Source organism: Chaetura pelagica, unplaced genomic scaffold (assembly GCF_000747805.2).
Source record: "Chaetura pelagica isolate M959 unplaced genomic scaffold, ChaPel_1.0 scaffold314, whole genome shotgun sequence".
Classification (NCBI taxonomy): domain Eukaryota; kingdom Metazoa; phylum Chordata; class Aves; order Apodiformes; family Apodidae; genus Chaetura; species Chaetura pelagica.
In genome coordinates, this window is record NW_009953218.1 from 3,776,629 (window position 1) to 3,799,434 (window position 22,806).

The following is a 22,806-nucleotide window of genomic DNA, read 5'->3' on the forward strand; positions in this document are numbered from 1 at the left end:
CAGCAGGAAAAAACATGAATGTGAGCACAAAACCAAATAAAACTACTAGTTCTTTCTAATCATTAATTAATCTAGCACCGCAGCTTCCACTCAAATGTAAAAGGACTAAGGTTTTATTTTGTCTTGGTAAGAGTAATGCTAAGTATACTAGTATTTCTCTTGCAATCATAGCAAAGAAACAAGCTATTACATTCCTGCAAAATATCTCATCCATGAAATAGCCATTCAAAGAGGGAATGTCAAATAGAAGTATGTTCAAAGGTTACCTGCATGTTAACCTGCACACTTAAAAGTACACAATGATTAGCTGGAAATAAAGGCCTAGTAATCCACTGGTCATCTACTTTTTGACACTTCAGCACTACAACCTGTACTCAAGTGCATCTCAAAACAAAAAAGTGTTTTTTTGACATGCATACACGGCAATCATTACAAAATGCAAAGAATCCCACTTAAACACTCACTTATGCAGAATGCTGGTCCAATTTCTTTTTGACATTGATCACTGTGCAATAGCAGGGGAAACAATAAAAGCATCTATGTAAATCAACTAATATACCAATATAGATGCATTATTTCCTCACTTTTAATCCTATATTTCTACTTAGTGGAGCCTCTTAATGTCAGTTTGCAAACATGAAAAAATGTAACAAGATACTAATTTCCAAGTAATAATGCAAGCTAATTTAATTCTAAAGTACGTACCTGAATTGCTGAGTTCATGAAACATGTATTCCCCAAGTTACTCAGGCCACACAGGCCTGGCTGCTCATTGTGTCTTCCTGGCTCTGAATAATCATAATTCTTATAAGCAGTATATGATGGGAGACAATAGTTTGAATTTTTCACACTGTAAAAAAACAAAACACCTTTCACAATGTAAACATGTACTCTATAATACTTTAATGCATACAAGTACTTTACAAACTTAAAAATTATTAAAAATGTTAAAGTAACTTCTGTGAACAAGGAAGGATTTTAAAGAACATGTAACTTCTGCAATAACATTAATTTCAATTTAAAAGTCACCTCTGCAAACAACCAACATCTAATGTACTGCAGTAACTGTAATTATTATATCCCTACCGCTTTTTGATAGGAGCAGCTTCACAGCTTACTCCATTCTTCATTGCTCCATCAAATTTAATACACTCAGACTTTAGACACCACCAGCAGCAATCAATCATTTACGTCCCTTTTGCATCCTGCTACTGCAAGAGAGTGAGGTCGGTGGGAATGGGAATGCAGAGTTACAGGTGAAAGCTGAGATTTCCAAGGCCACTGTGGCATAGCTGCCTCACTGCATCAGACAGTCTATTTATAGCTTCCCTGCTAGGACAGCACAATCCAGCATGCAAATGCAGGAAAGCCTTGAGAGGTAAAAGAATGCGCAAAATGCCCTGTAACAACTTCCTTATAAATCTCTATGATGCATCTGTTTGGAGAAACTGGAGAAGACTGAAATAGGTAAAATGGTAAGATTTAAGGCAATTTGTTTCCAGATGAAATCATGCAGATACTAAATATGGAATAAACCTCAAAACAGTAAACGAAGCATATCCGAGAACACCAGAAAATCAAAAGAATGTCCTAAGAGGATGCTCTGTAATACTACAGATGTTAGAAAAAACAACCAACCAAAAACGTTAAGCTCTTTCATGAACTATTTCAGGCACTGATCATAATGACATCTGCGTGATAATAGCTTTGGCTGAAGGTCAAGAGTATTTCTGCAGTCACTAAGCATTATTTACATTTGAAGCAACTGAAACAAAAATTTGAAAGTAATTTGCTAAGAATTACAAGGAAAACTATGCAGAGCAAAGAATAAATCCTGATAAATGAGATTTTTATAAAAGTCTCAGGATGCAAGTGACCAGTGGTGCACTCCAACCATTATTCCTGACCAGTAGCACACTCTTTATATCCAACTGATTTACAACTGTCCCCTTGTTGCACAATTACTCACTTCTCATGAATAACAGTTGTTTTATTTCAATCAAAAACATTTCAAGCAGAAGTGGAAGAAATTATTTTCCTTTTTTGATGGCCTCAGAAATCTGTGTAGTTTATAGCTCCACTGTCCTTAAAGCTGATTTTCTCAAACTTTTACACCTGATATTTCTTCCTAATAGCTGACTTTCCTATCAATCCTTCCCTTTTTCATATACTTGCATTTTCTCTGCTCTCTGGCTTTCCCCCAGACTAGCTAGGTGGCATTGTGTTTACTGGTCATTCTCCAGGAAAAATCCCTGCAAAGTTAGTTTTGCCCTTTCAGCTTAGTCCTAATTTAAATGCTTCACTCTAGTTTACACAAGATACTTTTTGAACTCTAAGGCCCACATAACCTTCAAGTTTGCTTCTGTGGTTGGCCTTTGTTGCCATTAGTCCCTGGTTCACCCATGCATGAGAGATCCCCAGGGAAAATCACCTTCCATCTCCCTTTGCAGCTCCAGTCCAGCTTCTGCAATCAACCCCAATTCCCTTTAAGTCAGCAAGTCTTAGTTCCCACAGGAAGAGAAAGCACAAGCTTGCCACTGGTGCTAATGCAACCTTCACAATGTAATCAAGCCTCCAATCCAGCTCAACAGTGCACATGCACTAACAGAAATCACAGAATCATAGAATGGTTTGGGTTGGAAGGGACCCTAAAGATCATCTAGGGCACACATACAGGGTACACAACTAAGCTTCGACTTCCAGCTCTGCATATTCCTAACTGCTTTCCTCACCTGACTGTAAGAGTACACTTTCCACATGGTTAACAGTAATCTCTTTTGGAAATTTAGGAGATGTAAGGGTAATAAACAGACCGAATATGATTTTCCTGGGGATTTTCATTCCCCTTCTTTTTCCTTCTCTGCAGCTTTTCCCCCTTCATGGCCTGCCACCTTAGAAGGGACACTTGAAAGCTAGGAAATGCAATTAGTGTCTTTTGGCTCTAATGCATTCATGTGACTGACCTCCTCAAATCAGCCAAGTAACATAATGATAATTTAATTCAAGATAATTTTAATGCTGATAGATCCCGAATGCTTGTTTGCGCTAAGGGACAAATTGTCAGAGTCTACTTTTCAAAAGGGAAAGCCATTTCTGAACTCTTCCATCTTCTGTACTGGCCCACAGAACTACATTTGAGGGTTTTATAGAATAGTTACCACACTTGTTCCATGAGTCAGGTCTATGAATGTATTTTTCTTTCACATTTCTGTGATACTTTGTCAAAATGTATCAAGCAAAATACAGTGCTTGCTATGTGCAGTAGACTAGGAGATGTCTCTTTACAGCTTTATGAGTCTGCAAACTTAACTTTTTTCTGGAATAATTATTATTTAAATTACATTATGTCTCTGCTTTTCATGCTTTTGATATTTGCAGAAAAAATAATGTATCATAAACTGTTAGTTGTAAATGGCTAACAATGATAAGCAAGTAAAGATGCAAGACAAGTCTACATAAGCTTCATTCAAACAGAAATGCCTAAGAAAAAGTAACTTGTGACAGCTTGTCCCCATCCACTTTTCCTGCAAAACCCTTAGAAAGTTGCCTTTGATGAAGGACCAAAGTAAGGTAAAGCAGAAGGATAGTATTAGAATGGGCCAGTCAAGTAAGGGCAATACAGAAAGAAAAAACTGCTGGCTCTTAGAAGAAACAGATGCTAAAAAATAAGACTAGACTTGAAAAAATGAAACCATCTTCAGACCCCTGAACAGCTAGACAGAGTTCCTGAAGTAGTGAAAATGGAAAAGGGAGGTTTCTGAATGAGACTTTATTATCTGTAAATCTTAAAATTTTGAGTTACACGTGCCATATTTGAAATTACTTATATGTACTGTCTGTATCCTGCCTTTAAAGCTCGAAGGAGCTTTCAGATGATGATGAACTCAGACCACTCATTGTGTAGCAACAGTTCTGGGAAGAATGCATTTGGAGCAGAGATGTTCGGAAAAGCACCACTAGCTTTGGAAAGGACATAGTTTGACAGTGGACTGCCATATACCAACAACAAGTGCTGCAAAAGGAATCTGAGTTGCAAAAATGAGACCAGAAAATTATAAGCTTGGAACACTTACTGAGCTCTGAAATATTTCAACCACTTTAATGCACGGTCGATGTGTTTAAGTGACCAGCCACTTAAACAAGGGTAACAACCCATAATTGGGTTCCATCAATTTTTAGAGATGCCTGAAGCAGCAGGAAAGGCTCAAGTCACTACACAAAGACAACAATCTTCGTTATTGTTTGTGCTTGCTGTCTGGAGAGCAAAATATAACATTATAATCTACTTAAATAAAAAAATATTAATTCTTGTATGTTTGCCAATGTGCCAGGTGCAACATGAAGGAAGTGTTTCTACAGGTGATGTAATTAAGATATACACTTCTTGAAATAAACATATTGAAATATACCAAGCTTGTGAACAAAGCTGCCAGCTGTCTGACACGATTGAATGATGAAACAAGTCATTTAGGAGCCTGAAACATTGGTTACAAATGAAGAAAACAAAACAGCTTTTCACTTAATTCTCAAAGCAAAATCCCTGTTCAACTGTTTTTAATTCCCTCCCCACATAATTTAAAAAATACCATGTGACATGCAATGTATTGCTATATTACAGCAATAAACAGAAATTTCAGTAAGACCTAAATGATGTGTGTCTCTCCCTGCTCTTCTGAATCCACTAACACATATTATGCTAATCCTCCTATGTTATTCTTTCAACACGATCACCTGTAAAGGCAAAAGAACACCAACGATCAATTATTTGGACTCCTCCGTTCCATCAAATGCAAACTCACATTTACAGAAATGAAGGCTTTGGACCTGAGAAAGTTTGCACAAGCTACTTCTATTATCTAACACATGACTAGCTCAACATATGACTAAATATTTACTAATTTGAGGGCTACTTCCTGGATCAGACAAGCATTACAGAATGTGTGCCATATAGAGAAACATGATGCTTTTCAGACTTTCAATACAATTTGTTGTGCTCTATAGCTGAGATTTAATAACTGCAAAAACTTGGTTGCAATGAACAGCATTTATGACTGCTACTACATAAACCTGTAGTTTGCTTTTTTGGCCTTACAAGTCAACTTTGTCAGCTAAATTTATCTTAAAAACAAATGTCAGTATTTCTTTTAGACTCACAGGGTCTCATATGCATATGGAGGTGCCACAAATGTAGAATTTTGCTATTATACTAAAGATATTGTGCAATAGAGAGAATTAAGAAGAAACATGACAATATTCCCAGAAAGATGACATTAAGTAGTTGTTTAAGAAATTAATGAAAAGAAGATAGAATTAATTAATGGGAAAGGACTGCTTGCTTAGATAAGAAGATACTTGTGAGAAGACTAAAATACAGGTAGAAACTGATCTAACTGATCTTAACGATGTAATAGAATTGAATACAGAGATGTATCTTTTATCTTCCTTTTTGAAGCAAAAAATTCTTAATGCAACAGTATGTACTTTCAAGTACATGGTGTATTTATGGATATGACTTCTCTGTAACTAAACTAGTTCTTGTTGAACACACATTCTGACAGAAGTGCTGGTAAAGATTCACCTGTATTATATGTTTTAGTGAATAATAAATTTGTGATTTTTTTAAACATTTATTTTACACTCATAATTGGAGTACTGCATTATAAGGACAACCATCTACCTCTGCACTGAATGTCTGCCTGACATAACATCCAGATGGATAGTGTTTTAAGTTACAAGAGAAAAATGACTCATGATTCATAACACTAAAGAGAACACGTACCTACTATCTGATTTACAGATGCTTAAGTTACAGTTAGGACACTTCAAAGGACCAATTTCTTATCATATCTGAATTTCATATCACTTCCTTTTAAACATGTATTTTTGTTGAAAGTTCTCAAATTCAAAAACCAAACAAAACCCCTCAAAATTTTACCTTAAAGCTCCCATTTTGGCTCCAAAATAAACCAAGAAATAAAAAAATCAGCTAAAGCAAGTGAAGAAACTCTCCTTAAAAGCTGCAAGAGATAGCAACTGGTTTCACAAGTGCTTCCTAAAAATAACTACAGCATCACTAGGGAGAAGCTAACATTAAAAAAAGAAAATTAAAAAATAAAAAAGAAGAAAGCTGTGCTGGCTTGATTTAAAATGGTGGCTCCCTAGGAAAAAGTAACTGCTTAGCTTTGATTCTGGTGTTATAACTGTCTTTTGCATAAGCAATTGGGGAAGGAGAGATTAGTTCTCAGCTGGAGGCTCAGCTCTGGTCAAGTAATTTTTCATGCAATCATAGTTACAATATACTTCTTATTTACTACACTTTCGCACACAGAGTACAATAGACTGCAGTTAAATACCTGGATTTCAACTGTTTAACAGTGAGAGATGGGGCTACTCACAATTGGTAGAAGCACCCCTTAGGAAAAATCACTTCTGATAAATGCAGTATTTAACTGGAAGATATTGTATAAGATACTTAATATTTATGTCACCTTTTTAATATTTAACATCTTCATGTTTGATCACCCAATGCATGTTGGGAAAATATTTTAAATTTGAATCAATTGTAAAAATAAGCCTCTTCAACTTCCCCCAGCTTGCATTAAAGATGAGTGCTCTCTGGTTTCAAGCATTTGAAAGATGCTCCGTTATCTTTTAAAGTGAAATATTCCATGTTTTTCTATATTCCTCAACTTTTTTACAGTTGTGTACAACAAAAAAAGATTACATACAAAGTTGTTCACTGGAATATGAAAGGTCTTCTTGTAGAGTTTTATCACATCCTTTATTAAACTTCTGACTCGGAATATAAAGGAGAAAACCTTTGAAAGCAAGAAGCCTTTTACTAAACCTTTGTCTATTGTAATATTCAAGCACAACTATCTGATCTCTCTCAAATCTTCTATCACTAAGACACAGAAATTAAGTTACTGATAAATAACCAATGACTATAATCCCTATGATAACCATAATAGCTAAAGCTGCAGTGGACTCAAATCAATGTCTGGTATCACCTTAGCATCATTAAATGGGGAAACCCAACCACCATAAATATAGGTAGCTTGTACTATTTTTGCTGTCCATCTAAATTCAGGTAGGATAGCAATAATAACAACAGTGAATTTTTAGCACCTTAAACTCTAAATGAAGTCTTTATGTATTTTCTTACAACGCTCAAAATCCTTTTTAGTGTCTGTGTGACTGAGGACTTGGAGAGTTACCAAACATCTTTAACTGTGTTTCATTTAATGTTACCATGCTTTACAATACCTACACTATGAAAGAGTAACCAGTAACAATTCACAATCCCAATATTGCAAAACAAATAAAAATCCTTCAGCTAGGAGTTAGAAAACATCAATTTTTTTTGGTGCCACACTGGGGCAATAAAATTAAATAATGTTTTAAGGTATATTGCTTACTTTCTGTTGTTCATGTTGTTATAATTATTTGATAGAGATGGAGAGATCTTTGGTAAAGTTGAAAAATTTGATGCACCTGGGGACCTTAAAAAATATGAGAATGATAAATTAGATAAAAATGCTAAGATATTAAAAACCATGAAAGAAAGCTAACAAATGAGCAATGCATATAAACAAGCATGGAAAAGAAATATTTTTTTTTTTAAAGTGGGTAAAATACGAAAATTACCCAGGACACACAGCCCTCAGAATCCATCTTTTAAAACTTGAAATGCTTCACAGTACTTTTAACTTTCATATAATGTTGAAGAAACAGAGCTATTGAAACCAAAAATCAAACAAGCAAAACAAAAAAAAAAATCGCAGGCCACTGTGCTAGAAAAATTGTTTTCAGTGTATAGTATAACTACAGATATTTTGATGGTCTAAAATGCAGAATGTAAAGTTTCCAACATGGAAATTGTATTAATTTTTCGTTTAACCACAAATGGATGTTGAGACAAGATACATACTTCAAGGTTAGTTTAATACCAGCATGAAAAAACATGTAAATAAAACTGTTTTATTAATATTGTTAAAGAAATTCCAAGACACTACGCACAATACTAAATGACCTTTAAAAACCTTTTGCCAACAGAATTATCACTCATCTGCATTATTCAGGACTATTTTAAAAAATACTAATAACTTTAAACACAAACACCCTCTAAATGCAGCAATTAAATACAATGATCAACTATATGGCAGAGCATTTTTTTTTTCTAATAAAATCTTAGAAACAACCATGAAAAAGCTCTGAATTCTCAAAAGCATTTAGGCACTATGTTTTTGTGGGCCCTCTGAAATTCCAAGTGATTTGCAAAAACCTCCAGCTGTCATTGGAAAGCTTTTAAATACATATCACATGCAATATTAAGAGAAGAAATTCTGCATGCTCAGGATTTTTTAGGCACCTTTCAAGAACTAAGCTCTGCAAGGAGATAAACATTTTTACCTAGGGAATTTTCCCAGGTATATTTTCACATTTATTTTCAATTTTTCATTAATAAACTCTTTTCAAAAAGAAAAGATATATCAGCATGCAAAGAAAACATTTAATTTTTTAAGTATTCTGACCATCAATCCTAAAGCTTTCCTGCAGATTTTCTTTATCAATCTAAATCCTCTTCTTTGAACATTATGTCCAAAGAATTGAAACACACAGACTGTGTCAACAAGAAAGCTATAAAATTGAAGTCAATTTAACCCTACCCAAATTCAAGACAAAAGGTAAATTATGTGCATTTGTATATCATTATTTTAGAATAAGCCACTTGAACTGAGTAATTTTGAACCAAAACTGAACTTCTCAAAACAATTTTGAATTACAGAATTATAGAATGATTTGGTCTGGAAGGGATTCTAGAGATCGTCTACGTACAACCCCCATGCATGGCCAGGGACACCTCCCACTAGACCACATTGCTCAAAGCCCCATCAAACCTGGCCTTCAACACTTCCAGGTAGGGGGCATCCACAACTTCCCCAGGCAACCTGTCCCAGAAAAGTTTATATATAATTTAAACCAAATTCAAACGCAGTACAGCTTTAAATTTAAAAACGCAATGCATAATTGTCTAAAAAGTTAAAAGAAACCAGAACTAGCTACATAAATAAAAGTCTGGTTTCCACCAAAAAGTAAAAAAAAAATTAATCTGTTTCTTCACAAAAAGGACAATCAGTAGTTTTACTCTTTGATAGCATTTGCTGTTGTGGCAGATGCAAGCTTTTGGTGTGGTGGAGATAAAGAAACTGCATGTGCCACCCTAGGTGCTTGTGTGATTCAGGTGCAGGACCATTCTGGAATGTTAGAATCAGAAGTAAATTGTTCAGTCAGCATCTGCTGATGGAGATCATGCTGACATATGCATAAAAGCCCCCCAGTGCTTCCCAAACCCTAACATTAATTGTGGGAGCAGACCAGCAAAGATTAGGTTGGGAACACTTGGGAAGAGCCTGATGAAAACAGTTCTAAAGAAATGGAGGAACTGGAGGAAAAGGAAGTGCAACCTATTACTAAGAGAGAGAGGCATGCAGGACTGCCTGGTGGGAACTCCCAAATCCCCTGTCCATGCCACCCTCTGGTTGGGACCTTAGCCCAGGGAACTCCAAGTTGTTTTCGTGCAAGCCAGGTGAAACAGAAACTCACTATTTGTGGAGAGCCTCTTTAACAGTGTGAGTGAGGGATCCGATACTACTGAGTGATGATGAGGCAATTGGGTTTTGGGGTCTGACAGCACTTCCCAGTGATGGGCCAGCAGGCAACCAGTCCATCACATCCTGACTGCTTGCTGATCTAGGGTTGTGGACCTCAAAGAGGGAGGGGAGCCTGTTACTATCAAGGTAAAAGGGCTGTGGGAGCTGGTGGAAGGAGTGCCAAAGGTTGCATGTATCCAGGCCACATACAAGAGGCAGCAGCACCAGGTACAGACTGAAGCCCTGGTGGGACCCCTGCCACCTTAGGCTGTTGACTGGAGAGCTACCAGACACATTCAAGATAGATATCCAGGCTCTCAGAGAAAGGATTCAGAGAGCTACAGAATGTAACCGGCAAAACCCTGACAATCCTCCTGCATACGTGATGACTGGAGCAGAGACATCACACAATGCAGTCAGTCATGGGTGCAAGGTGGGGTGGGCAGAGCCAGGCAGTGGCACAGATAGGAACAGGAGTGTACAAGCCAGTTCCAAACCTCACTCAGACCAGCCTTTTCCAGGAGTCTGAACCTTGCCAGGGTATGCTGGATTGAATGCCCATGCTGGGAAGGAACTACCTTTGGCAAAATGCACTAAGTGCAGGGGACACTGCAGGCAGTGCTGCACAGGCAATCCACCAACTACACCCAGAATCCAGTGGAATTACCAGAGGGGGAGTGAGGCCCAGCAGAGAAGCAGGCAGGGAGGCTGCTTCAGTCAGGTGGGCCGGAGCACAGCCCCTGCCAGCAGCCAGCTGCACCATGGCTGCAGCCGAGGCTAATTTAAAATTGCTCACATGGGCTGCCATCCTCTGTTGCTTGATATGGAATGGATTAGCTCAGCAAGATAGAAAGGGAAATACACTGAAATGTGATGTATTAGCAGGCAGGCGGTGGTACCTGCCCAATGACTGAGGGGGGATTTAGGAGCCGTGGGATGGAAGTCACTTTTATGGGAACCTACAGGTTGCTCCTGCACTACTGCAATCTAAAGTAATCAGCGCTTCTTAGAGATATATTTTACTAGGAGTAGAGGTGGTGTTGGGACTGACTACAGCTACGGCTGCTAGCACTGCCACCAGGGAACAAACGGCGGGAGTGTTGTACAAGTGGTTCAGTGTTATACCCACCCCCGTAAGTATTCCGTGACGACAGACCACAATTTATGGCCACAGTGATGCAGGATTGGGCCTGAGAAGAAGGCATTCAATGGGTGTTTCATATACCATATTATCATAGAATCGTTTTCGTTGGAAAAGACCCATGTGATCATGGAGTCCAAACATTAATTTAACACATTGCCAAATCCACCACTAAATTATGTCCTGAAGAACCATATATACACATCTTTTAAATACCTCCAGTGATGGTGACTCAACTACTTCCCTGGGCAGCCTGTTCCACTGCCTGACAACTGTTTCAGTAATGAAATTTTTCCTAAGAACTAATCTAAACCTCCCCTGGCACAAGTAATTTCCTCTTCTCCTATCACTTATTTTGGGAGAAGAGACCAACCACCATCTTGCTACAACCTCCTTTCAGAGAGTTGTGGATAGCAATAAGGTCTCCCCTCAGCCTCCTTTTATCCAGGCTAAACAACCCCAGCTCCCTCAGCTGCTCCTTTTAAGACTTGTTCTCTAGACTCTTCACCACCTTTGTTCCCTTTGGACATGATATAGCACCTCAATGTCCTTCTTGTACTGAGGACCCTAGAACTGAATGAAGTAGTACAGGTGCAGCCTCACCAGGGCCTCACCTCAGGCTAACCCACAGTATAGTCAAACAAACCAACGATTTGATTAAAAGATATGCTGATGTCTTGCACTATGACTGGGACATGCAGTTACCGCAAGCAGTCTTAGTTGTTATCAGCTGTGAAAGTTATGAAAAACCCCAAATTCAAGTCTTGTCCCACAAGATAACTGACCCTATACCAGACAATAAAAGGAACCAGTTCCCACTGCAGACATATATGGGACAACCTCTAATGCTGAAATTGCCCTCCACTGGCATTGTGCCTATGACCCTGGCAAAAGCCAGAGGCTTATATGCCTGGAAAGCCCTGGACAGGAGTGGAAAAACCCACCGTATTAGTGCTTGGTGGATAATCCCTGACTTCTAATCCCAAAGCTTGTTTTCTAACCATAGGCCAGCTCTGTGTTTTCTTACAGGACAATGGAAAAGCAGAGTGCCTTGGTGCTCCTGCTGGCAATGGTGACAAGCAGGACTTTGACAACACACGGTGTCAAAAATGGTAGCAGGATTCACCCAAATGGTGAACTTACCATTTTTCCTACCCACTGATTATGTCACAGGGTGGGGACTAGAACAGCATTACCATGGGAACTAGCAAATATAGGGCTGCGGTGGAACACTAATACTGTAAGCAATTGAAGGAGAAAGGTGTGGAAAAATTAAACCTGTTCACAGACAAATGCTGCTCCCAATAAGAAAGTGGCAAAACACTCAGAAGCGACTGTTGCTGTACTGGGAACTAATTATTTTGGGAGAAGAGACCAACCACCATCTTGCTACAACCTCCTTTCAGAGAGTTGTGGATAGCAATAAGGTCTCCCCTCAGCCTCCTTTTATCCAGGCTAAACAACCCCAGATCCCTCAGCTGCTCCTTTTAAGACTTGTTCTCTAGACTCTTCACCACCTTTGTTCCCTTTGGACATGATATAGCACCTCAATGTCCTTCTTGTACTGAGGACCCTAGAACTGAATGAAGTAGTACAGGTGCAGCCTCACCAGGGCCTCACCTCAGGCTAACCCACAGTATAGTCAAACAAACCAACGATTTGATTAAAAGATATGCTGATGTCTTGCACTATGACTGGGACATGCAGTTACCGCAAGCAGTCTTAGTTGTTATCAGCTGTGAAAGTTATGAAAAACCCCAAATTCAAGTCTTGTCCCACAAGATAACTGACCCTATACCAGACAATAAAAGGAACCAGTTCCCACTGCAGACATATATGGGACAACCTCTAATGCTGAAATTGCCCTCCACTGGCATTGTGCCTATGACCCTGGCAAAAGCCAGAGGCTTATATGCCTGGAAAGCCCTGGACAGGAGTGGAAAAACCCACCGTATTAGTGCTTGGTGGATAATCCCTGACTTCTAATCCCAAAGCTTGTTTTCTAACCATAGGCCAGCTCTGTGTTTTCTTACAGGACAATGGAAAAGCAGAGTGCCTTGGTGCTCCTGCTGGCAATGGTGACAAGCAGGACTTTGACAACACACGGTGTCAAAAATGGTAGCAGGATTCACCCAAATGGTGAACTTACCATTTTTCCTACCCACTGATTATGTCACAGGGTGGGGACTAGAACAGCATTACCATGGGAACTAGCAAATATAGGGCTGCGGTGGAACACTAATACTGTAAGCAATTGAAGGAGAAAGGTGTGGAAAAATTAAACCTGTTCACAGACAAATGCTGCTCCCAATAAGAAAGTGGCAAAACACTCAGAAGCGACTGTTGCTGTACTGGGAACTAATTGGCTGCGGAGTCTGATATGTCTGGATTTTCTTGAATGATTACTGTAGTTAAGATTACTGTAATTTTTATTGTAATATGTTGAATTAAGCATGCAGTAGTGAAATCTGTGTTAATGGTAGACTGTACCCCCTTGAAACCTGTTTCCCTATTGGATATTAGAGTAATTAAGGAACAATGATCCAGAATGGGCACTAAAGCTCATTGAGACTGCGCTCCCTTTTAACTTGGGACGCAAGAGACGAATGTACAACCACTTCAAGGAAACCAGTCAAGTCATGACTGTGGTCACTCACTGGGTGGACTGTGGCAGATGCCACAAAGATCAGGCCTTTCTGGCTGTTGAAATCTGACTACCTTTTGTCCAGGCCCTTACTTTGTCTGTTGCCAGGCTCAAAGTGTCCAGAAGATGGGGGCTCCAGCTCATTAGAACTGACCACAGATCAGACTTGAGTAGGGTATAAACAGAGCTGCCCTGGAGAGCCGATTTGAGTTGGTCCTCCTTGGAGCAGAGGTCTTTGGTCAGAAACCTTCGCCTTGGATCAGGACAATGCCCACAAAAACTGCCCAGGGTTCAGTCCCCTTGCCCCCGCTCCCTTTGGTGAGTATTTCTTCTAGATGTATCATAGAATCACAGAATGTGTGGGGTTGGAAGGGACCTTTAAAGGTCATCTAGTCCAGGTCTCCCTCCAGTGCACGCGGACCTTTTTAACTAGATCGGGTTGCTCAGAGCCTTGTCAAGCCTGATCTTGAATGTCTCCAGGGATGGGGCCTCCACCACCTCTCTGGCCATATATTCTTGAATGAGCCCTCACCCTCTTTGGCTGAGCGACTCATTTTTCTGGGCATCCTTGAGTGGCAGGTTTTCTCTTTTGTGAGTGAGTGACATTTGGGCCACTTTCTAAAAGTATTATTCAGTAAACATAGGCATGCTTAAATAAAGTTGTGTAATATTTTACTGCCTGACATTATGGTTGACTTTGGTCCATTGGAGTGCTGAGTAATTTTGATTGGAATAAATCTTCATTTTGAGTAGCTGCTCTGTTTTGTGGGTGACTCCGTGGTTTGTTTTGTCCATGTTTTGACTAACTGCTCTGTTTTGTGGGTGTCTCTGCAACAGTTATCACAAGTGATAATAACAGGTAAGATACGAAGAGATTCCTACTACTTGGAGGTATGCAGCCTTTCTCTTTGCTTACAGCTGCTTAAATTGCTAAATCCAGTGTACAAAGAACAGGATTCATTCACAGCTCTTAAAGCTTATAACAGATGTCAATGCTTGCAGAAAAAGCTTCTTCACAACATTGGCAGAAATCCCCCCATCACTATAAACAAACAAAACAAAAATACCCAAACAAGAATAAAAAAACCCTGAAGAGGCAGTAAGTGCTAATGCTGAGTGTATTGTCATACTTCAGTTCTGTCTCTATAATGATAGAAAAATAGTGACCAGAAAGAAGTACCTACTTGTAAAACAACTACAATGACTTAGGAATGTTCTACAACAAAACAGGTAATCAAACATGCAGCAATGTTTTAAGACAAATTACAGATCCTTTTAGTACTATACTAACTTTAGTATGTATTAATGTTACTGTGGTGTTAAAACACCAGAGAAAGATGTCTAAAGAATACAGTTACTTGCTTGACAAAAATAATAAATTTTAAACTCCAATTGTAAAAAGCCTAATAATCAGAAAATGGTTGTGTTTCTTACATGCATATAGCTGAAAAAACAGATCAGTTTGACATGTAACTTTTTATGATCTAACAAACAAACACCACAAAATTATTTATAATAGTTTAGCATTTTAATGGTCTGGCAAAAGACAGCTTAAAAACCAAACTTCACTGTAGTCCTATGCCGAAACAAGAGAGTAACTTTCATTAGATACTGACTTCCCCACACACTTAATTAACCCTGTGGTTTAACTGCCCTAAATTTTTAACTCCTATAGTGATCCACAGTTGAGACATAAATACAGACATCAGCAAAAACAACTGCAACCAGAACAACTCTTTTCCTCTAATAATCAGTGGGCAACTGGTACAGATTTGCCTGGATCAGGTTAGAAAAAAAAAGCAGACAACGTTTCTTCAGACAACTGGACAAAACCCAGCATTCACAGGCCCTTGTCCTTATGGGGGACTTTGACCACCACGATACCTGCTTGCAAGGCAACACAGCAGGGGACAAACAATCCAGGAAGGTTCTGGAGTGCATTGATGAAAACTTCCTGACAGAGGTGATTGAGAAGCCAGCAAGGAGAGGTGCTTGGCTGGATCAGATACTTAAAAATAAGGAGGAACTCGTTGGTGATGTAAAGGTTGGGATTTAGCTGAAATGACCATAAGATATTGAAATTCAGGATCCCAAGAGAGCAGGGCAGAAACCAGCAACAGAAGCGTGTACTTGCAGGTGACAAGAAGGTGACAAGGGCAAGTGAACATGGAGTTACGAAATGAAAGTGTTGCTTAACCAGCCTGATAGGCTTCTATGATGAGATAAGTAGCTTGGCAGATGGGAGGGAGCAATGGATGTCGTTTATCTCAACATCAGTAAGCCTTTTGACACTGTCTCCTGTAATACCCTCGTAGACAAGCAGATGAAGCATGGGTTACATAAGTATACAGTGAAATGAACTGAAAACCAGCTGAATGGTTGGGCCCACATGATTTTGACCAGTGACAACGAGTTAAGAGTTTCTCAACCCTGCATTAACTGATATTAACAAACATGTTTGTTAAACTAACTTGAAAATGTCTGTTGTACATTACCAGTGTTTGATGTTTACCCACAGGTGCTCAAACACGTGGTAAGTTATTATGTGTCAGCAAACTGCCATCTAGCTCTTGACTGGTAGACAAGCTCTGACAGCTCTTGTTTTTACAATTTAAGACATCATAGTATGTCTCTAGTCAGCTCTATTCTCCACAATTACCCTTCTTACAGAAAAGTCAGTAGAAAGGAACACCTCTCTGTGCATCAACTGCTTCAGGAAAAACATCAGATTTTAAATCTCTTGATTAAAGATCATACTTTTCATTTCAGCAGACAAATACATTTTGTCTTTTGAAGACTCATGGACATTTTTTCCTAACACAACTTGGATATACAAATACTGGATTATTTCAAAAAGTATAGCTAAGCATCTTTTATTACATTTTTTTTTCTCTTAAAAACAATATGGGATCTGTCTCAAAACCCAAAAAGAATCAAGTAAGAGCCTTTAGTGTTTTCCAAGATAAAAAGGCATATTGTTTTGAACCAGCAAAAAAATAAAGAAAAAACTTACCATATGAAAATATTGTAAGAAAACATTCATTATTACAAGGAGAAAAAAACCCCATAACTATTAATGTTTATAGTCTTAAATTTTTGTATGGTAAAAAAAAAAAAAAGTGCTCTCTTTTACATGGAAAAAATGTTAAAGTTAATTGAAGAGTATCTGTAAATTATGCAAAGTAGTAGAATATTTGATTGGGTGATTTATTCCATGTTGAAGTCTAAAAAAAACAGATCAGAATTAAGTCTGCTACTTTTTATTATACACATATATTGATATAGCATACATATATTGATATGATCAGACATATATATACCAATATATACTGATAAATTGAAAATTCTTATTTTTACCATATAAGAAATATTTTTGAAGAATACATATCAATGGACAGATTTAATACTTGTTTATTTTCTAAGAAAATGGTGAATAATACCTTTCTAAAATGAAAAGGAAATAAGTTTCTAGTTAACAGCTTCTTCGTATGTCTCTCTAACTTGCTTTCATATTTGCACACAAACAGGTAACAACTTTTAAAGAGATAATTAATAGAGAACTTGTGCTGGCTGTTGATTTGGTAATTCATGGAACTTGAAAACTTAGGCTTCCTTCTCCTTGACTCAAGTTTTATAATCACAAATTGGATGAAACATTTAAATTGAACGGTTTTCCTGAACATAAGCAATTTGATTTTGCAGTACAGTGGCTTAAGCTACTTGATGTTTTGGTACCTTAGTTCAAAACATCCTCTTGATAATAAACCACTGAAATAGGGTTGGCTGGTTGTCCTTCTGCGTGTGGATTAGTCTCTCAAGAAGGATACACATATGGAAAAAAAAAACTGTCTGCACGCAGATCACAAATTTCCATTCAATGACTGGGATCAGCAGCAACTAAACTAGCAAAGCAACTGGGATCTCCATGCTTGGACGAGTGTGTCACATGTATGACATTAAAGAGACAGTTATTCACAGAAAAGCTAGTATGACAAAATTTTCTGCAGAATTGCACATTAATTCTGAATAATATCTATTTTGGGAACCCATGGCAGTAAGGTAATTCCAGGAGAAGTTACTCTGAGCTCCCTAGAAAAAGTTTCACACAAGCCAAGCTTCCTGAGCAACAAACATCCCAGTAGCCAATATAAACAGTTTTGGCTCTCACAGAGCCAAAAGTCCAGTTATTCTTAAGCCTCACTGCCTCACTGTGCACATTTTCAGAATGTACCCCACATTTCAATACTTTCAGACAAAAAAAGAACTCAAAACTTTTAAAGCAGAATTAAAATATGAAACAAGAGCAGGTATTCTTAACATTTAGAGGGGATTTTGCATCAGATATTGCAATTACTTCCAAAATTAATTAAATTCAGAAGTTAAAAGAACAGTACACTCAAATTATATGAAAAAACTGAGAAATTTGCACTGAAATTCTAAGTCACAGAGCAGGGTCTATAGCCCTGTAAAAAAGAAGATCTCAAACTTGAAATAATTCCTTTCTAATTTCTTCAAGAGAGACTTATTTTGATAACTGATCTTTTCACTTGTAAAGATTCATTAGACTTTTAAGAGAAACAGAACTATCACTTCTGAAAGTGTTCCTTCCTATCTTGAGCTGAGGTCCCAATTTGGCCACTTTCAAAGTAGTTTTTTTTCTTTTCTTGCAGGAGAAAAAAATGGTCGCACCTTTACCATAAACATGTTTCTTATAACAAAAACTGCCAAAGCTCATCACCTACAGTAGGAAGAAAGAAACTGCCAAAAGTAATGTGTTCTAGGAGATCCTGCTTTGGCGAGGGAGTCGGACTAGATGATGTCTAGAGGTCCCTTCCAACTCTTGACAATTCTGTGAAAAGAAGCAATCAATAGACACATCACTGCTATGCTTCTGCTAATTAGAAAGAGGCAGGGAAATTCTTTAAAACATCTTACTAACTCTCAACTGTCACAATATACATCATGCTGCCATTCAGATGGACCTTGACAGGCTGCAGAAATGGGCAGACAGGAGCCTCACGAAATTCAATCAAAGGAAATGCAAAGGCCTGCACCTGTGGAAGCATAACCCCAGGCAGGAGGACACACTGGAAAGGAGCTTGGCAGAGAAGCACCTGGGGTCCTGGTGGGCAAAAAGCTGAACACAAACCAGCAATGTGACCTTGGGCCAATAACCTCCTGAGCTCCACTGGTAAAAGCACTGCCAGCAGGTCAAGAAAGGTGATCCTTCCCCTCCACTCTGCACTGGTGGAATGCCCCTGGAGTGCTGGGTTCACTTCTAGGCTGCCCAGTACAAGAGAAGCAAGGACACACTGGAGCAAGTCTAGTGAGAGGCCACAAAGGTGATCAAGGGATTGCAGCTGAGACTTTTCAGCCTGCAGAAGAGAAGGCTACAGATACAGTCATTAATGTGTATAAATATCTAATGGGAGGAAATCAGTAAGGTGGAGCAAGACCATTCTCAGTGGTGCTCACTGAAAGAAGATGCAACACTAACAAACTACAACACAGACAATTCCATTTAAGTAAAAGAAATTCTAGTTTACAGTGGGTGTTATCAAACACTGGAATAGGTTTTCCAGGGAGGCTGTGGAGCCTTCATCTTTGGAGAAGCTCAAAACCTAACTGGACACAGTCCCAAGCAAACTGCTCTAGTTGAGCAGATGGGCTGGATCAGATATTCTCCAGGGACACCTTCCAACTTCAAGTATCCTGTGATTCTGTGAAAAGTTTAGCTGATTTTATGAAATGGTCCTGCCCTTTACAATTGTTACAAACCTTTAACACTTTCTAATATTCTCTATTTTGACCTTTCTAAAAATGGCGTTTTGTAACCTGGTCTCAGAATCTATGTTCACAATTTGTATTCTACAACAAGCACTATGAAGAGATGCCAGGACTTTAGGAAGGTATCTGGATATATACTACTTGTGATGACAAACTACCACTCTTAATGCTTCTCACAAAGAAGACTCAAGAGGTCCTTCAAGTGCTTAATATTTCTACTCCTTTATACATTAGCTTAATTTTGCATAAAGTTTTAAACAGATGTAAAAACCTGTCCCCAGTACTGTTTGTTGAAAGTTTCTATTTGATATCGACTAAATTTTGCAAACTTTACAGTATTACAATGCATTTGAATACCAAATTTCAATCTTTGTGATATCTGCCAACACTTAAAAACATACACCAGCTTCACAGTAAAACTATTCATCCTCATTTCCTAGTTTACTTATACCCTCCTCTGACACCAGTATTCTCAATTATCATTTTACTTATCCCCAGATCAAACAATTTTCCAGGAGTTCCTGAATGATTTCTATAAAGCAAAATGGAGATTTGGCATAATAAAAGCAGATACCATCACTAAAAATATCTTTCTACCAAAACTTCTAAAAGAATCTGTGACATTAAGTTATCTACATTCTTTTAATCTTCAAAATCTACATTTAAAATTTGACTCCAAATTTACATTTCTACTAGATGCTTTTTGAGGTCAGAGATTAAACTCTGAGTATTTTGCGTCCCATTCTTTCTGCTGCTCCATATTCTCAATTCTTTGAGAGTAAAATTTTGCTAAGTAAGATTATATTGTTCATACTAAGATTAAACTGAACTCAGACTTCACTAAGCAACTTCACAGAAGCTGAGGGCTCCTCCTAAAAGCGCTTGAGATAAAACACTAAAGAATCTCTGTCGTTCAAATGATAAGCAGTGATACTATCAAAATATTTTAAAACATCAGTGAACATCAATTACATGAATGCAGAACACTAAAAGTAATTTTGAAGAATTTTTTATGAAAGCTATGTTCCAGAAGCAGCCAACAAAGGGAAAAAACAGTTGACCTTTTGTAAGGCTGAGATCATGTTAGTTTACTAGTAACAACTGCCAACTCTTCTACAAAATGAACAGAACATAGTTTACACTCTGGAAACAATATTTTAAAAAAATTATCCATCTAAACGAGAAAAAGCACACTCAAATCTTTCTGCTCACTTGCCATTATCAAGGTGCTGTTCATAATGGCAGCAGGAAGAACAGAAAAGAAAAGGAACACTGTATTCTGTTAACTGACAGCTCAACAAAGAAATAAAGCAACACGCTGGCAATGTAGAATGCCATTTAAATAATGCTTATGCATAAATACTGTACACTGGAAATAAAAGGACAAGGTATCCATGAACACATTTACATATAAGAAATATACTGTTAAAAAGATGTTCACCTAACAGATACTCTATGCTTTGAAATAGAAATGTAAATAAGTTTTACTGTTTTCTGCTATAGATATTTTTCTTATTTTAAAGCAGGATAACCATATGTCACAGGCTGAAATCAACAAAATTAAGCAACGTATGTGCAGAAATTCACCATTATGTAGGCACTATTATTACAATGTGCAACACTTGTAACTGTCACAGTTTGACACTATTTGGTATACTTTCAGTTACAAAATCTTAAGATTAATTTTCAAAATAAAAAGCCACTTCTAAACCCAGGGTTTTTAAAAAGCAAAACAATGTGAAAACAGTTAAGCTATAGTGAATAACATGACTTATTTCACGACTTACTTAGGAGCTGAAGGACCTCTTGGCCATGTTCCATCCTCATTCTTCTGTTCTATCACCAGTACCTACCACAAAAAATGTAATAAGAGAACAGGAATAAAAATTTCAGTAGATTGCTTTCTGTTCCAAAATTTTCAACGGAGTTGCTGACATGTGAGACAGAAAAGACTTCTGTTTAAGCTCCTGTTCCCTGAGGTTCAAGAATATTCCAGTCAATTACACTGCACCTTCCACTTGCTCTATTAACTTTTTTTCTCCCCACAATTGAATTTGTGCAGCTTTTGGCAAGCCACTTAATATTTCTGTGTCTCAACAATCCATGGATAAAACAGCAAGACTTTAACTCTCAAAGAGGTCAGTAAATGTTCTGCAATGTCTAAACAACACATATGAGTCTATAGAAATCAGGGCTGTCTATACTAACAGTCGTGTTAAAGAAGGGATACTCCTGAAGGAATTTTGCCTCTCACAAAACACAGGCTGGTAGGGGAAAAAAACCAAAACAACAAAAAAAACCCAAACCATTTTGTGCCTTGATATCCTTAAAATCGTACTTATGAGATTACTGCTGTGGTTTTTTTGCAAATGCATTAATCTAAATATTAATCTTTCAATGGGACAACTGACTAATAAAATTAATTTTATTCAAGTTGGTTTAGGTACAAAAAGGAGTGCAGAACACTCAGTCCTAAACACAGGCACCAACTGCCATTTGAAACGCCTTTGGGTATTTGAGGTATCTGCCCTATGCTGGCAGATATGACACAGGACCTACAAAAAGCTCATGCCTTTCTCAACTGACAGCTGGGATAGCCTAGATGATCTGAAACGGCAACCAGATTCCAATATTTAAAATTAATCTAACTCTTAATTTCCAATGCAACTAATTCTGCTTTATTGAAAACTGATGTTTCAGGATGCTAATTAACTGCCATGCTATGCCTAGATGTGTCTACACAGCAACATACATTCACATACGTACTTATGCTCAAAAACTTATGTGTAAGTCATGCTGCCACTTGAAGATGTGATCACATTTTCCATGTGTATACTCTTAACATGACATTGAAAACAAGCTTTCTATCATGACCTGCTTTCTGTCTGGAGAAGAGTAGTCTGCTGTCTTTGATCATGAATGCTGTAGGACAGATTCTGCCATATTTCCTTCCACTGGCTCAAAGAGGCAATTAAATAAAAGAAAGATTTAGACTTAAAAAGTTCAATGGAACCCCTAGAGGTGCACTTCAGAATCCAACAGATAAATTAAAAACATTACCTTATAATGTTTATACCTTATAATGTTTATACCTTATAATATAACACACATAATTTAGAATTACACAGTAAAAAAATTACTGTTAGTTTAGATAGACTGTAACAGTTAGAATAACTATTATTAGATTAGGAGGCTCTGCAAGAAAAATAATAACCTCGTGTGTCAGCAAGTGCAACTGGCCAAACGCACATGGTCTACCCCTACATTTAGCATTTTCAAAAACCATGGCTAAACCCAGTTTTTAACAATATTTGTTTTGCTGAAAGTACAGATGTCACCTAGAGATCTTTTTATGGTTGTATTAGAGCATGCTTGCTCCACAGTTAATGTTTCACTAGGATAGAGGCAATTTGCAAGTTACATCTTTAATAAAAGTCTTTCATGGGAGACGGGGGCTCTCCCAACAGTTGTTAAAATTACCTATTTAAACCCTTATGTGAGGGTTTAAGTGTGTGCAGCATGAAACTAAAGGGCACAATAGTACAAGCTGTTATTTTGGTGCATTGATCACTTACCTCCCA

General features: G+C 37.9%; 1 protein-coding gene across 1 annotated transcript in view; it reads right to left on the reverse strand.

The window, feature by feature from the left end:
* The window catches only part of USP15 (ubiquitin specific peptidase 15), a 53,591-nt gene that overhangs the window by 16,499 nt on the left and 14,286 nt on the right, over positions 1–22,806 (reverse strand). Inside the window, exons 6-8 of the mRNA XM_009997778.1 lie at positions 21,013–21,074; positions 7,419–7,502; positions 706–850 (exon numbers count right to left, since the gene is read on the reverse strand). Of these exons, the coding sequence (XP_009996080.1) occupies positions 706–850; positions 7,419–7,502; positions 21,013–21,074 (291 nt within the window). The remainder of the gene's footprint in view (positions 1–705; positions 851–7,418; positions 7,503–21,012; positions 21,075–22,806) is intronic.